Genomic DNA, 14,965 nt, shown 5'->3' on the forward strand with positions numbered 1-14,965 from the left:
TTACCAGGCTTATGAAATTAGTTTTTATTGAACTATCTAAGGAAATCTAAATCATGCACTGATTTTTCTTGTTTTAATACAGTCATAGAACAGTTGTGGCCTCTGGGTAATGACCAATTTTTGCTTACTTGTCACACCCTTAAAACTTTCCACACGTCTATAATAGCAAATCTGGATTTAGGCCATCTTCAATGGTACATTTAAATTTTAGCTCTGTTACAAGAGTGCTGGTAAAGTCCAGTCACATATTTAAATCTAGGCCATGTCAAAATCAAAGTGTCAAAGACAAATGAAAGATGCGTTCATTAATTATTGTCCAGTTGTTTACTACTGCTGTAAGTTTTTATATAATATGACTGATGAACATCATGTGAGAGAAAATTCACATTATCATTGTATATCAGGTTTAGCAACCTTTTAGATAACAAAGTATGCTAGTTTTCAATGTCGCTTCTGGGGATCGAACCCGTAGGGCTTTTAGGAAGATTCTGAAATTTTCGATCCCTCGAGAGCAACCAAACCAAAAATTAAGTCAAATATTGCCGACTCGGTTTTTTGAGTCGGTTCATGACGGATAATGGAGCTTGATTGGTCATTGTTGGCTCTGGTACTACTTACATGTACCCCGGGTACTCTTAAGTATATTCACATGTACCCTGGGTACTCTTAGTATACTTACATGTACCCCAGGTACGGTAAATAAACGTAATTGTACTTGGTCTATATTAGACTGTACCCGAGTTGTATTCGCGCCCAAAATCCGATGTCGTAAAACGCGCAACCGATTATCTTAAACACACTTCTCTTCAAAAAACACTGCATCAACATGCTTTTTGAGTATGTGTTCCGATAATATAGAGGCCATTCTTCAAAAAATTGACATAAATGTGTATATATAATTATTACAAAAAAATAGTCGACAACAACTGATTTAGGGTTAAATTTCCCGGGTACATTTTAGTATATTTACCGTACCCGGGATACATGTAAGTATACTTAAGAGTACCCGGGGTACATGAACGTAGTACCCGAGCCGACAATGAACAATCGAGCGATACTGGAAGGTGCAACATCTCTCACGCCCCCTAGCATTGCCTTTAGCAGTATTCAATTCTCAACAGGAAAGTGCTGGAGTCATTGATCCTGAGGGACAAGAAAAACAATTGATTAATGTTCGAAATAAATAATTTGATTAATGACAATTCTGTTATTTGAGCCAGGTCACAGGAAAAGCGCAGTCAAATCAGTATCCAATTAAATTATTTGTTATTGTCAGAAAAAAGCTTTTAAGCAAACAGCTTTCAAGCGACTGCTGGCTGATCTAAATCCAAACTGGCCACAATCGCCTTAACCCTTTGCATGCTGGGAAATTTGTCGTCTGCTAAAATGTTTTCTGCTGAATTTGTAAAATAAGCATTTTCTTCATTTTTTTTTCAAAGAATACTATCAGAATAGCAAACAGTTTGGATCCAGATGAGACGCCACGTTCTGTGGCGTCTCATCTGGAACCAAACTGTTTGCAAAGGCCTTTAAAATTCGGTCACGCACTGAAAGGGTTAATGTCACTTTTACTGTGACACAGTTCATTTAACTTTAAAATGATAAAAAGTACTAACACTAAGAAAGAGTACTAACCAGTAAAAGTTTGAAATCAATGTTGAATCTCAGGACAGCTTGGTGATCTGCAAATACCCGATGAAATGTTGATATCGGGTATCATAGTCATTCAATAAGTCGCAAAATGCTCGAATACAATTTATAAAGCACAATGTGACTTATATTGATAACTAAAAATACCAGTAATCAGTATGCCAGTTTTGCCGTGTCAAGCTGTTACGATCCAGAGACCAGAAAGTTCTTCATTCACATCTAGTATATATCCTTCGAATTCCAACTATTGTTGTCATAAGCGGAGATTTAGTGAATAAATAATTCATATATCCTAAATGACAGCTTCTAAATAGCGAAACAAGCCAATGTATGCAGTAAGAAAGTTTTTAATCGAAACTCTCATTAAGGCGGCCATTGTTGAATGTTGAAACACGAACGACAACTCTGCTAGGAGAATGTTATCAATGCTAGGATCCTACGCAGTGGCGTATGCCCAAGGGAAGTAACTGAAAAATCGAGTTATCTCAATCGGACTGGCTCGGTCTTTTACATAGATGGCCATTGTAAAAATTTTTTAGGTGATTATCAAACCTTGGACGCTGCTGTTCCAGCATCGTCAAAAATGGGCATCAGCAAAAGAAAATGGAAGAACATTTTTCAACCAATTGTTGTCCAAATTCGAGATCATTAGATAAGCATCTCAGCATCTTATAGGGGATGACTGTTTACAATCTGTTAAGCAAGAACAATTTTAGATACTGAAAACAACCGTATTTGTTCAAGAGATTGTGTTTTTATAAATTAGTTTTTGCATAATTAAACAAAATATGTTGAATTGTTATCATATACCAAAGTCAGTTATAAAAAAGTAAATGAGTGCGAGAACATGTACAGCTACTAGAAATTCAATATTGATCTTCTTTTATAGTACAAAACATCACTTGATCTTTCTAACAGTTATAAATGTGTGCAAATATAGAAGTAAACACACAAGACATTTGAAAATGTATCATATCAAAACAACTACCAAACTATTTGTAATTAAAATGCACAACAAATCTGTAGCATAATACATTATTCTTGCAAAAACACAACTTTTCTTCAAACAGTTGTGTGTGCTTCTTAAAAGATGTGATAAGTTGTTGTGTTTTTACTACCAAATTGTTCACATTTTTGACAAAGTGTTTTTAAACAACTGGAACAATTTTAGGACTCACCTTGCATTGATATTTCCAATTGAAACAACAATAAAACCAGCTAAAATCACAAATCTTTCATAATCACACACACACTACTGACTAACTGAAAATGGAAGGGGTTAAACATTTCAAGTTGTAATGTCTTATCCATCTTATGAATGATTTCCATCTGACACCAACACAAAGGTCTTTGATGAAAGTGCCCAGTTAATTGTGGTCAATTTCCAGGAGTGTTAAACAATACCCTCCTGGCAACAATGCAGGCACAGGTATAAATCAGTTATATAGAGAGTAGCCTAGGATAAGTGAATAAAAAGTCAAATAAGATTCATATGCAACACTTCTTGTTTTATTGGTTTTACCACTATGTTAAATTTCTGCAAAGATATAGATAACAATTCATAAGTAATGGCAATAATTAATTTCAGTAATGCAATAATTATAATTAGATATTTGGGTTGTGGTTAATGTTTCTGAATCCATTACCAGTATCATCATAATCATCATCATCATAATCATCATCATCATTGTGAACCAACATCCGCATTACATCAAGAGTTTGGTTTTAATATAGGCATATTATGAAAACTGTTGCTACCCTGACAGCCATGTTTTTCAACAAACCGTAACCATTTTCGATCTCAGCCAAGCTATCAATACAACAAATCTTCGGACCAAGTTCCATTAAGATTGGGCTATAAATGTTACTTCTAGAGTGTTAACAAGGTTAAACTATAGCCATATAAGCAAAGCTGCCCCGCCCCCTGGCGGCCATATTTTTCAACAGACCGAAACCATTTTCAAACTCAGCCTAGCTATCATAAAAACAAATGTTCAGACCAAGTTTCATGAAGATTGGACTATAAATGTGACTCCTAGAGTGTTAATAAGGTTTAACTATAGCCATATAAGCAAAACTGCCCTGCCCCCTAGCGTCCATGTTTTTTTACTGATCCGAAACATTTTCAAACTTAACCGTCGTATCCAGGAAACAAATGTTCTGACCAAATTTCATGAAGATTGGACCAAAAATGTGACTTCTAGAGCGTTCACATGTTATCACTACATACATTTAGAGAAAACTGCCCCGCCCCCTGGCGGCCATGTTTTTTCACGGATCTGGACCATTTTCTAACTCGACCGAGATATCAATGAACCTAATGTTTTGAGGAAGTTTCATGATGTTTGGGCTCTATAGCCATATAAAGATTACTGCCCCACCCCCTGATTACCATGTTTTTCAATGGAACGAAACCATTTTTGAACTCATCCAACATATCATTTAGACAAACATTTTGACAAAGTTACATGAAGATTGGGCATCAAATGTGACTTCTACAGTGTTCACAAGGTTTTTCTTTTTTTTTGACCTAGTGACCTAGTTTTTGACCCAGCATGATCCAGTTTCGAACTCGGTCGAGATATTATTGGGACAAATATTCTGACCAAGTTTCATGAAGATCGGACAATATATGTGGCCTCTAGAGTGTTCACAAGGCAAATGTTGACGACAGACGCACGACGGATGACGGACAAAAGGCGATCACAATAGCTCACCATGAGCACGTTGTGCTCAGGTGAGCTAAAAATATAAATTTATATTGTCAGGCTTTTGGATCTGTTTCTATTAATGCATAATGATATGGACTAGTGGTTAAAAATGCTAATAATGAAGACTGCTAGCTCAAATAACATTAAATTTAAGTGTCTTGTTGTGATTTTCAAGTAAAATATTTCAGTTTATCAATCTGGTGGATTTTTTGTGGAATACAGTTTGTCAACCAGTCCAGATTAATCAATTAAGCTAATGCGAATAACCTTCTATTTTCATGAAGATAATGTTTGTATGTTATTGGACGATTTACAAAATCTATATCCTTCAAAAACCTGAAAGATTTTGGTACCAGCAAGTATGATTTTTTGCCAATGACGCTTTTGTTTGTATGACATATTCAACCACTTCCAGTTAATTAAAGGTGTTACAAAAAATTCATAATGGGGTCGTCTCAAAATGTATTTTAACTGTCAGATTTGACAGATGGCCAGCTGTTTTGACAGATCTCATATTTGAGATTGTGTGTATGCTTTTGAAGGCTAATTTTGTTATCTTTTAGTACTGTCTTTAATGTTTACCAGTACTGATATATATATATGATCATTATATCAAGGACAGTCTATTTACCCAGGGACCTATACAGACATATGTTTATCATTTATATTCTTCATGTATTTATATTCCATGTACTGTATTTGTGCAAGATTTTATAACTGTGTCTGAAATGTAATTTCTGTTTCTTTTTTTTGTTAGGCCAAAAACAAAGTCTCGGTTCAGGGAACCCAACCGACCCTATTTTTTGCCCCTGACACTAACATTTTTTTTTGGTCCGCAGAAAAAGATCCGATGGCGATGATTTTCGCCTTTACAGTACGAGTTTTATATATCGGGCATTGTATCTTATAACGACAGATCCATTCGTTTACCCTTTATAAACATGACAGCATCCACGTCTCTTCTGTTGGTGATTAACATCGCAATTTGTGACCACAAAAAAGACTGTCAGGTTATGAGGGTACCCCAACCTCATCAACAGCAGCCAAGATTTTTGACGAGCTTCGTGGGCTGGTGGATTCACAACAAAATGGCGTTAAATGCCTTGTGGAAACATCGCTGTATGGGACATCTTTCTGGGAGATACTCGTCTCATACGTTTAACCGGACGTTTTTGTAACACTTTGAGAGATAACTTTTATGTTGACGGGTTGATTTTTCTGAAATTTCATCTCAACACAATTTGATTCCCAAGTAATAGATTCATACCAAAATATTTGCTTAAAGTCGATGTTAACATGGTTAACGCCTGAATTGAAGTACTGAATTGTTCACTACTAAAATTGTCCGTCAGTGTTTACATTACCCGGAACACTGCTTATAAAAACAAGAAAATGTTAGAGACGAATAAAAACAAGAAACGAAATCATCAATGATAAAATATCTGTTGTCTAACACCGATTGGAATAAATCCATCAACTTACTTCAGAATAAGTTAAAATTTAGTGCATCTCAACTACAGCAAATAAAAATCTATTTTTAGCACAATGCACATAATTATTTCTCTTTTGTCCATCCGTAATTTTCTGAAGTTCACTAGTGACTTCCAAATTCGGCCTTACACTACTAAATTAATACTGTTGACTTTGCGATCATTTTTGCGGTCTTTATACATACTCAGGACCTGAGTGCACTGTTATGAAGTACACCAAGATCGAGCTTATGCCTTACATGGGTCTCTGTGAATCCACTCACCATGTCACCATGTACACATGTTACCAACAGAATTCGCAAAAGGCAAATATGTAATACAAAACAATCCTTTGAATATGTGATAAATTAATACCTTTATCATGAATATAAAAAGACATTGTATTTATGGATGAAAAATGAATACATGACGTGTTCTCTTTTGTGAATTCTGTAAGTAGGTTAGCACTAGTACAGAGGGTGATTAAAAGGCAAAAGGTGCAACTTTTTTATTACAAATTTTTGACTAAGATCTCATAGACTATTCAAAACAGAAATTTAATAATCAAGCCATGAGGAAATATAATTAAAGTAGACTTATAAGAAATGAATTTACCCTTCTGAAATATCAGATATTTCTTCCAACATAGGTCTGATGTCTTTTGTATCTGTAAATGGTGTTGATGACAATGGCACTGTGGCAGATGACATACTCTTTACTGGAGTGATATCTTGAGCTTGATGTATCTCGACATCAGTGTCTGTTTGCATCTCTGTAGGTTTCACAGACTTAGATCCGTACTGTTCCCTGAATATAGAAAATCAAATAAAATTGGATTCAAATTTTTATTACCAGTGCCCCAGATAAGCTGCGTATCTGCGTCTTTCACCCTATTAAAATGTATAAAAACGCAAATAAATACAATATCATGCGTATTGAAAACGCAACCAATTTGACTTTTACGCAAATTCCTTAAATTTGATGCATACAATACAATAGCTTCAATCGAAAATTCTTTGCTCATTTTCGGTATATCCTCTTTGCAATCATTATCGTAATGCGACGTCGCTTTTATTCAGCAAGCGTTTTGATGAAGGAGCAGGCAAACAGTCAAAGTTATTCAAACGCTCTGCGGACTAGATTTCATAGTTTAATTACAGCATCTGACCAAATTCTTTACAACATACATGCATTTTCAATCTGATTTAATCCGTTGCTCATTGTGCATGTATTTGTAAAGCGTCTGTACTTTCAGTTTCTATAATGATGCGAAATAAAAATGTCTAAGAGAGGTTGAAAGACGTCCGCAATTGTTGCGCCAAAATATCAATCGATAGCTAATTTTTTTAACCAAGAAGCAAGAGCCATTTAGTGACAAATCATTCGTGTTATCGATTTTTTAAGTTTAAAGTTTATATTATGGACAGTTTCAAGAATTAAAGATGTTATGAAACATCAGTTTATTATAGTTAATTATAATAGTTTACAGTTTTATTGAATCAAATCAAGTGTGCAGCTTCAACAGAAGTAATCTGAATCTGAATGGATACGTTGAAGTGACCAAGATTGGCTTTTATTCCACGGGGAAAGCAGCAATGATTTTAAGGTATGAATTTGTATAACTCGTTTCACCCTATTTCAAGACCGAAATCACCCTATTTTTTTAAATAAATAGGTGAAAACCCTATTTCCCAAATAATTATCTGGGGCACTGATTACACAAACAAAATTTCTTGCTTAATTTTTGCTTTTAAAACACAAAAACTACAAAAATAATCAAAACTGGATATAGAAAATTTATACGAAAATTAGGAGTATTTGTATGTGGTGAAACTCACAAGTAAAATATCAAAAACAATGAATTTCCCATGGAAAAAAATATTTATTATTTTATTTTACAATTTCCCCCTTTTGAGCCCAGTGTAAAACACTTTCGTTTAGATCGGACTTTCACAATTACAGAGACAAAAATGACAGGCATTCATTGACAAGTGGACAGGCAGTGTTTTTTTTTCAGTTTTGGGGGAAGGGGGTCGGGTCCCCTGAGGGGGGGAAAATTCGCGGGTAAAAGGGGAAAAGGGGGAAATTTCTATGCTTAGCTACATGTAGTAACAGTACAAAATCAAGTTTTAACACTATAATTCACCATACAGAGGGAGAAAAACATAATTCAAACTCTTTTATTCATAAACATGTTATGTTCATGTTCAAAGTTCAACATTTCTGGGCTTTTCAGCGTATTTATCAATTATTCTGGTGACCTCCTCTTCACCAAGTCTCTCCGTGTGCAGACAAAGTCTGATCAGGGACTCCAGTGTAGCTTCCCCAAGCCTGTTTCTCTGTGGCGTGCAAAGCAGGTTGAGCAAACTAAACAGTCTTTCAACACTCTCTTGACCGGACGTTTCTGGCGTTTCATTGCCGGCATTTGAAGAAGACTGACTTTTAAGCTGTACTTGTTTGTAAAGAATATCAATTTATTTTTAAGTTAAAACAGATTTGTCAATTTTTTTACGATAGCTTTTGTTGTTGTGCGACATGATGGAATACCTATGGTTTGCGGTAGATGTCGTAAAGCGAAAGTCGTGATAGTGAACTACGTACGGTTTGCGGTAAAGGCTAAAATAAAGTAAACACGCGGATGCAGTTCAGGAAAATTGTAGTAAATTCGTAACGAAAGACGTATTTAAATGAGGTATTGATTAAAATTGAATAACACTTCCGAGAGGGGAATTTAAAAAATATTTGGAGGAAAAATATATACTCTAAAGATGGGGGAATGGGGCCGAATAACGCAGAATATTTCATCCAAAAAAACCCTGACAGGCTTAGCTACATCAACCGAATTTTGGACAATTTCTCGTGTTTGAGGCCATGTGGAAAGTTTAATACTGCGTTAAATGGAATGACAGAGGTACCGTTTGAAAGATAATTTATTTTGCTGTAAATCTGTGCAGAGTTTTTGTTGATAAACATATGAATTGTGTAGCAGTGCCTTGGAATTCATGTCCGGTAGTAGGATTGCGTTGGTGCCCTTTTCCATTTTCTTACATATACTTTTTTCTTTTTTTTTATTTTTACTGGCCCCTGTGCCTACACCTTCATCCGGAAACTTCTCTGAATGCTAAATTATCTAAATACTCATTAAATCTGTTTATTTTTACAAAATTGATTTGTTAGTTTGTAGGGATTCAAAGGTGTTCTTTATTTTTACAAAGGTGCAGATTAAATGAATTTAGATATTAACGACCCGTGTCAAGTAATGTGTTAATCAATATGTAACAAAGGTGCAGATTGTGTAAATTACGATATTAATGACCAGAGTCTTGTAGGTGTTAATAAGTATTTAAAGGTGTTGATTAAATCATGAAATACACAATTTTCAGACAAACCATAATTTGATGCAAAATTTATTAACAAAATTTGCATCAAATTATGGTTTGTCCGAAAATTGAGTAGTTCATGATTTAATGAACACCTTAAAATACTTATTAAGTATTTTGTGTGTATGTTGTGTGTTGTGTCTTACTAGAATTTAATAATAAAAAATAAATCATAACGTTACTGTCAGTTTTTGTTACCATTTTACACAAATTCAAAACATGTTCGCTTACCAGCAGTCCATCAAAATTGACGCAAATTTATCATGTGTTTGCTGGCAGGACTGCAATTTCAATCTGTTCCACCTTTCCCACACGATCGAAACCAACCGCACAGAGTGATGGCTTTCGTTATATTCTTTTTTTCTGTTTTCATTTTTCTTTCGTACGCGTGTGATTCCTTTCGTCGCCATGTTGTTGTTGTTGTTGTTGTTAAATTCCGGGTGTGTATAAGACGCAGCTTTTAGCGCAGGCTGCAGGCAGGCGCTATCGGCACTCATGTATGTATCAGAGTTTATTTTCAGGTCCTACCGGCCTCTTCACGAAGTCTTTATGGTCCGACCTGCCCCTGTGACCTTTCAGGGGAAAAATATAAATTTTGAGCCAAAGTAGGTCAAATTTACCCCGGCTTCACGGGTATTCGCCAAAGATATAATTTAGATCCAAATATACTAGTGCACGGTGGCCAACGAGACCTTAATGTGCACAGGAAGTTGACAATACAAAGACAAATTCTTGTCTGTACGCAGCTCCACCAAAGGAGTGCAAGCAAGCAGCTCTGCCTTTATGGCCCCTCTCGCTGTCACCGGCCGTCGTCTTCATCCCCGAGGCAGTTTCCCCAGTGCGTTGAGCGTTCTGAGTACCGCTGTCCCGGGGTCCCTCAATAAGGCCACCCCCTCGAAGTTCCAGGCATGCTTCAATACCTCCCCAGGAAAGAAGCTTGTTCTGGTCCGCCCCGTATTTCCTCCACACTGGTGGTCTCGCTGTCCCACTATTCCCGTCCCCCTACAGACGGGACCTCTGGCAGGACCGGGTCAGCGAGCTCCCGAAGATAAACAGCGGTTGGCATGTACGACCGCTGCATCATGGGGAAGACAGCAATCCCAGCAATGTGGAAGACGTCCGGCTCGAGGGTAGCGGATTCAGCTGGATTAGCAGAGCCACTCGCAGAAGTTACCTCTAGGAAGATCCTCTGCGGGGGACTCTCGCCTCGGTCGAGACGCGCACGCTCAAGCTGCTGACCGAGCTATCGGCACTCTGGATCCAACCGGCTTTTTATTACATAAGGAAACTTTACTGAGAATCCGGAGATGGACAAAGTGTTACGATTGGCGCTATCGTGCCATAAAACGCAACCAAGGTGTATCTAGAGCTAGTAGTTCTGCCCTTGGCAGCTTGAGGTTGGCGGCATCTCGTAGTGTCTGATGCTGTCGCACAGAATGAATCCTCACAATCAATCATAAATCTATATACATACGCGATAAAGCATGTCTTTGCACATTATATAAGGTACCGGATGTTAAAATGAGTGTCCATCACGATAAAATGTAAGTTAAATCCGGTACACAAACTTAAATATAATACTAATAAATTGGCACAATAAAATAGATGTATATAGAGTTTGTAGACTAGTGTGCCTTCGTAAAGTACAGCCTATAGTATAAGACGATCTTTGTTTGAAAGCATAGTAGTAGCTAACGCATATGGGGTAAAAAGTTAAAATTTAAAAGCGTATACATTTAGATAAAAAAAATCGCGAGTAGCATCAGATATGCGTTAGCATTGCCCTTAAAGTGATCATGACCCTTTTGCTAGATCACGGCACCAAAGTAGATGGATACTCCAGATGTACTTTCTGGACAGCAGCTCTTTGTATTCTATCTCCTTCTCTGAGGGAAGGTGTCCTTTGTTGACACTAGGATGCGTGCTGTCAAGGATCAGCTGTGTGAAACTATCTGCGTTGTTCACAAGCTCCAGCGGTTCTTCTCTCCCGTGTAGGCGCAAGCACGCATGGAAAAGGGCTCTGTATTTGTCTCTCACAGCAGATCGTCCGCACAAGTAGTATGTGGTATATATGTCGATGAGGCCGATGCTAGCTCCCCTGAATCTCTCTTTTAAGTTGAGGAGAAGAATCGCTTGTAGTGTTCTGTGAAGAGAACACCCCCTCCCCCGGCGTACACATTGACATATGTTAAATTGCCCGGACATTATTGCCTGCTACCTAACACATGAACTTGTGTTTTGCCTGCTACCTCACACATGAACTTGTGTTTGAGTAGATATTGCAAAGAAGTAACCATTCAGCTGGATCGATTCCATCTAAAATCAAGTTGCGCAATAGGATATTATGGTTAACGACGTCAAAGGCTTTCCGTGTGTCCAGTGTTATAAGGTTTAGCTGGTTGTGTATTGTTTCACCGCGCATGCGCCCGCAACCATGGGACCTTATAATTTGCATAACTCGCGACGCTGCAATGATTTTCGCCTATTGCATGTATTTATGATCATTTATACTAGTTTATTATTTTATCGATTCAAAACCGATTTTGACCAGGTCTCCCAAGTCAACCACGATAAAAATATATTTCAATGAATTTATGTAAAGTTTATCTCTCGCTATACGATTTATATGCAAAACAACGATCTATTCTGCAAACTGGGGCTTTAAACTGAAAACGATGGGACTTCGTGGTTGAAGAACCCAAACACGCGTTGGCTAAAATAGCAATCGAGTTAATGTATTTTATGATCCTCGACACCTACAAGGGACAAAGTTTGAAAAACAAACATGTATACATCGCGGTGAGAAGTAATCGAAAAGGCAAGGTTGTATGGAAGAAACTATCGAACTACTGCAGAAAACTAAACTTCTTTAATTAAAAGTTTAAGGTGAAATTGCGGAGATAAGTCCTGAACTATTTTCCAGGAATATAACTTTGTCCAGCATTGACATATTTAAAACAAACGTGGCAAAACGGCTCAGCATGATGAGAATGTGCGTCGCGCGCAAGAACCATATCCCTGGTTACAAATCCAATGCCACAATTTGGGCTCAAACTATTTGGTAAATTTGAAAATGAAACTTTTTCTGTATCACAACTGTGTCCAGCATGAATGAATTTTCAAAAAACTTAGAAGAGATCTGCATAGAGATTTAGAGTGTCGTGCTCAAGAAGCAGGTCAATGGTCTTTGTCACAGTTTCAAAGTCTAATGTTAAATTTAAGAATTTAATCCATAATATGTTGCCCGGAACATTTGTCAAGAATGTAATAATTTGTAAACAAAAAACACATATGCTTAGGTGGTTAGAATGATGAGAATGAGTGTCGCGCGCAAGTCAGGTAACTAGTTCCAAGGTCTAGATGACCATTTAAAGGCAAACTTCAACATTAGGAAATCATTTTGACTAGCACGGATTGATTGTCTAACGATTTTGCCGAAATTATAATACTGTGTGTCGCGCACAGGATCCACGCCAAACCCAAACGCTCAAGGTCAATTCACATTTCAAGTTTAATGATTCAATGGTAAAGAAAAATATTAAAACACAAAGTTTACACTGCTCCGGACCAGCATTGATCAATTTTCAAAAAAATATGGCAGACACGATCCTGATGAACAGACAGAGAGTCGCGCACAAGAGCCAGGTCTCTTAGTCCAAGGTCAAGGTCATTTAAGGTCAATTTCCAAAATTAAGTTTTTTTCAATAACCTTACAAAAGCGATCTCCGTGATGAGACTGTTGCGAAGAGTAAGGCCCTATGTCAAAAAAGACAAAGTAAAATAAAATGAATCATTACAGACTTTATCCAATATTTCCTAAAAACAAAATTTTACCGAAAGCCTTATCTATATGACAAACTAGCTATTTTTAAAATTTGGTTTCAATGTGTTTTGGAGTTAATCTTATGCAATCGAACTTCTTCAAACTAAGTTTAGCAAATGACTTCATGTTTCTACGCTAAAATGAGAGGGTTTCTGAGCCATAAAAATGGCTTTTCTATTTACCTAAGTAAGGAAACGGTTTCTTTTTGAATAAACAGTTTGTAATGATGCCTAGCAAAGAACAAAGGCGAGCCGAAAAAATATATATAAAATTGATGTTATTTGAATTTCAATACTTGTGAAATTTAAAACATGGCAGTGTACATTATTTTCAAAATATAGGGGATTCGAAATGTTTACACATTTTATTAAATTAATTATTGTTTTATATAATTTATAATAGTTCAATCTGTAATAAACTGTCATTTTGTAATACTTCTTTAATCTTTATTTTACATAATAAGAGAAAACGAGTGTTATGAACTGAATATTTGGTATTTTATAATAACCTAGCACAGCCATCTGAATGATGGGACGGGGTGTTGTGCGCAATAGCCATGCCCCTTGATCCAAGTTCAGGGTCACACATGAAGATCAATTTTCAACTTTATGAAATTGATTCTTAACAATGTGTCCCGAGTATACGTTTGAACAGCATTTATTAATGTTTAAACAACATGACAGACGTGGCAATGGCAATCAGACAGAGTGTCGCGCGCTAGGTCACTAAAGTAAAAGGCTAAATTCACAATTCAATGTCAAAATCATGTATTTTCAAATAACTTTCCAAGGTGATCTATATGATAAAAGGAGTTTACGAAAAGCAGTTCTCTAAGTCGAAGGATAATTTTAAAATTTAAGTGCAAAGGTTAAATAAGATAAATCAATCAATTCCAATATATACCTTAAAGAACTGTATTGACAGGCTTATCTATGAGACCAAGACAATCTTAATAACTTGGTTAATATTTATGCTGGAGTGTTACTTATGCAATCGCCTATCTTCAAAGTAAGTTCATCAAATAACTTAATTATTCTATGCTAAATTAAGAGACGATTTTCTAGAAACCAAGTAAGTAGAATATGTCTCTTATTGAAATAAAAGTGTATTGTGATCAAAAGACATGCTGAACAAACTATATACAATTTGGTGCTGCTTAAATTGCCGTACGTTCAAAAAGTAAATGTTTAACTTATATACACATTATTTCTCAAAAAGGATGAGGCATGTAAACAAATTGTTTAATACAATTATTGTGTTAAAGTAGTGGTCAGTGTTAAACATGTTATAATTAACCTAGTGTAATAGTAGTTTAATTTTTATTAGACCGAAACGACGATCTTTTAAACGAGTCTTGCACCAGAGCAAGAAATTGTAAGTTCCACTTCAACTGTATTGATGTTCAAAACATTATACGAAACAGGTTTTAGTAAGTTACCTGTATATTTTTACAGGCAAAATAAACTTTTTTTAGATATTTTAAATATGGATAAGATTGGAAGTCATTAAAAAAATAGCATTGTATTCACCACAAAGATTGTGGTATAAAACAATGTGTAAACTATGTACATGCGTAAAATACTTAAGGTCCAACCTTTAGCCCGTCCAATATGGTCAGTTTGTAAATTTATATTTAATCAGGAAATCACACACAAAAAACTCATTTATTATCTCTCTTATTTATGCTTTTATGAATAACGCGTTTAAAAAACAAATTTCAGCAGTATGTTTGCATCAGCAATGTCTATATATTAGATATGTATAATCCATTTATAGACAAGTAGATCTAGTATATTCTATTTTGAAGATAATGCACAAACGAATTGAATGTTTACTGTGTTTGTCAAGACGCATGAATCAAGTAAACTTGGAAGAAAGAAATAGTAAGACACGACAACCGAGGATGGTGAACCAGTTATCATATCTTGATTT

The 14,965-nt window shown here is 36.0% G+C and overlaps 2 protein-coding genes across 2 annotated transcripts in view; both read right to left on the reverse strand.

Moving 5' to 3' along the window:
* Nucleotides 1-14,965, reverse strand: part of LOC127873415 (uncharacterized) — an 81,320-nt gene that overhangs the window by 22,181 nt on the left and 44,174 nt on the right. The window lies entirely within an intron of this gene.
* On the reverse strand, nucleotides 1,622-9,722 carry LOC127873429 (uncharacterized). The gene is made up of 3 exons (XM_052417294.1): nucleotides 9,442-9,722; nucleotides 6,446-6,637; nucleotides 1,622-1,682 (listed from the first exon to the last, which is right to left on the reverse strand). Exons 1-3 carry the CDS (start codon nucleotides 9,705-9,707, stop codon nucleotides 1,652-1,654), a joined length of 489 nt encoding a protein of 162 aa, XP_052273254.1. The 5' UTR covers nucleotides 9,708-9,722; the 3' UTR covers nucleotides 1,622-1,651.

Source organism: Dreissena polymorpha, chromosome 3 (assembly GCF_020536995.1).
Source record: "Dreissena polymorpha isolate Duluth1 chromosome 3, UMN_Dpol_1.0, whole genome shotgun sequence".
Taxonomy (NCBI): domain Eukaryota; kingdom Metazoa; phylum Mollusca; class Bivalvia; order Myida; family Dreissenidae; genus Dreissena; species Dreissena polymorpha.

Excerpts from the sequence above, each read along its gene's own strand:
- LOC127873429 (XM_052417294.1), bottom strand. The coding sequence starts at position 9,707 with ATGAGTGCCGATAGCGCCTGCCTGCAGCCTGCGCTAAAAGCTGCGTCT. Across the intron at positions 6,638-9,441 it reads TCAATTTTGATGGACTGCTG|GGAACAGTACGGATCTAAGT; the intron begins GTAAGCGAACAT and ends TTCTATATTCAG. Across the intron at positions 1,683-6,445 it reads ATATCTGATATTTCAGAAGG|ATCACCAAGCTGTCCTGAGA; the intron begins GTAAATTCATTT and ends GGGTATTTGCAG.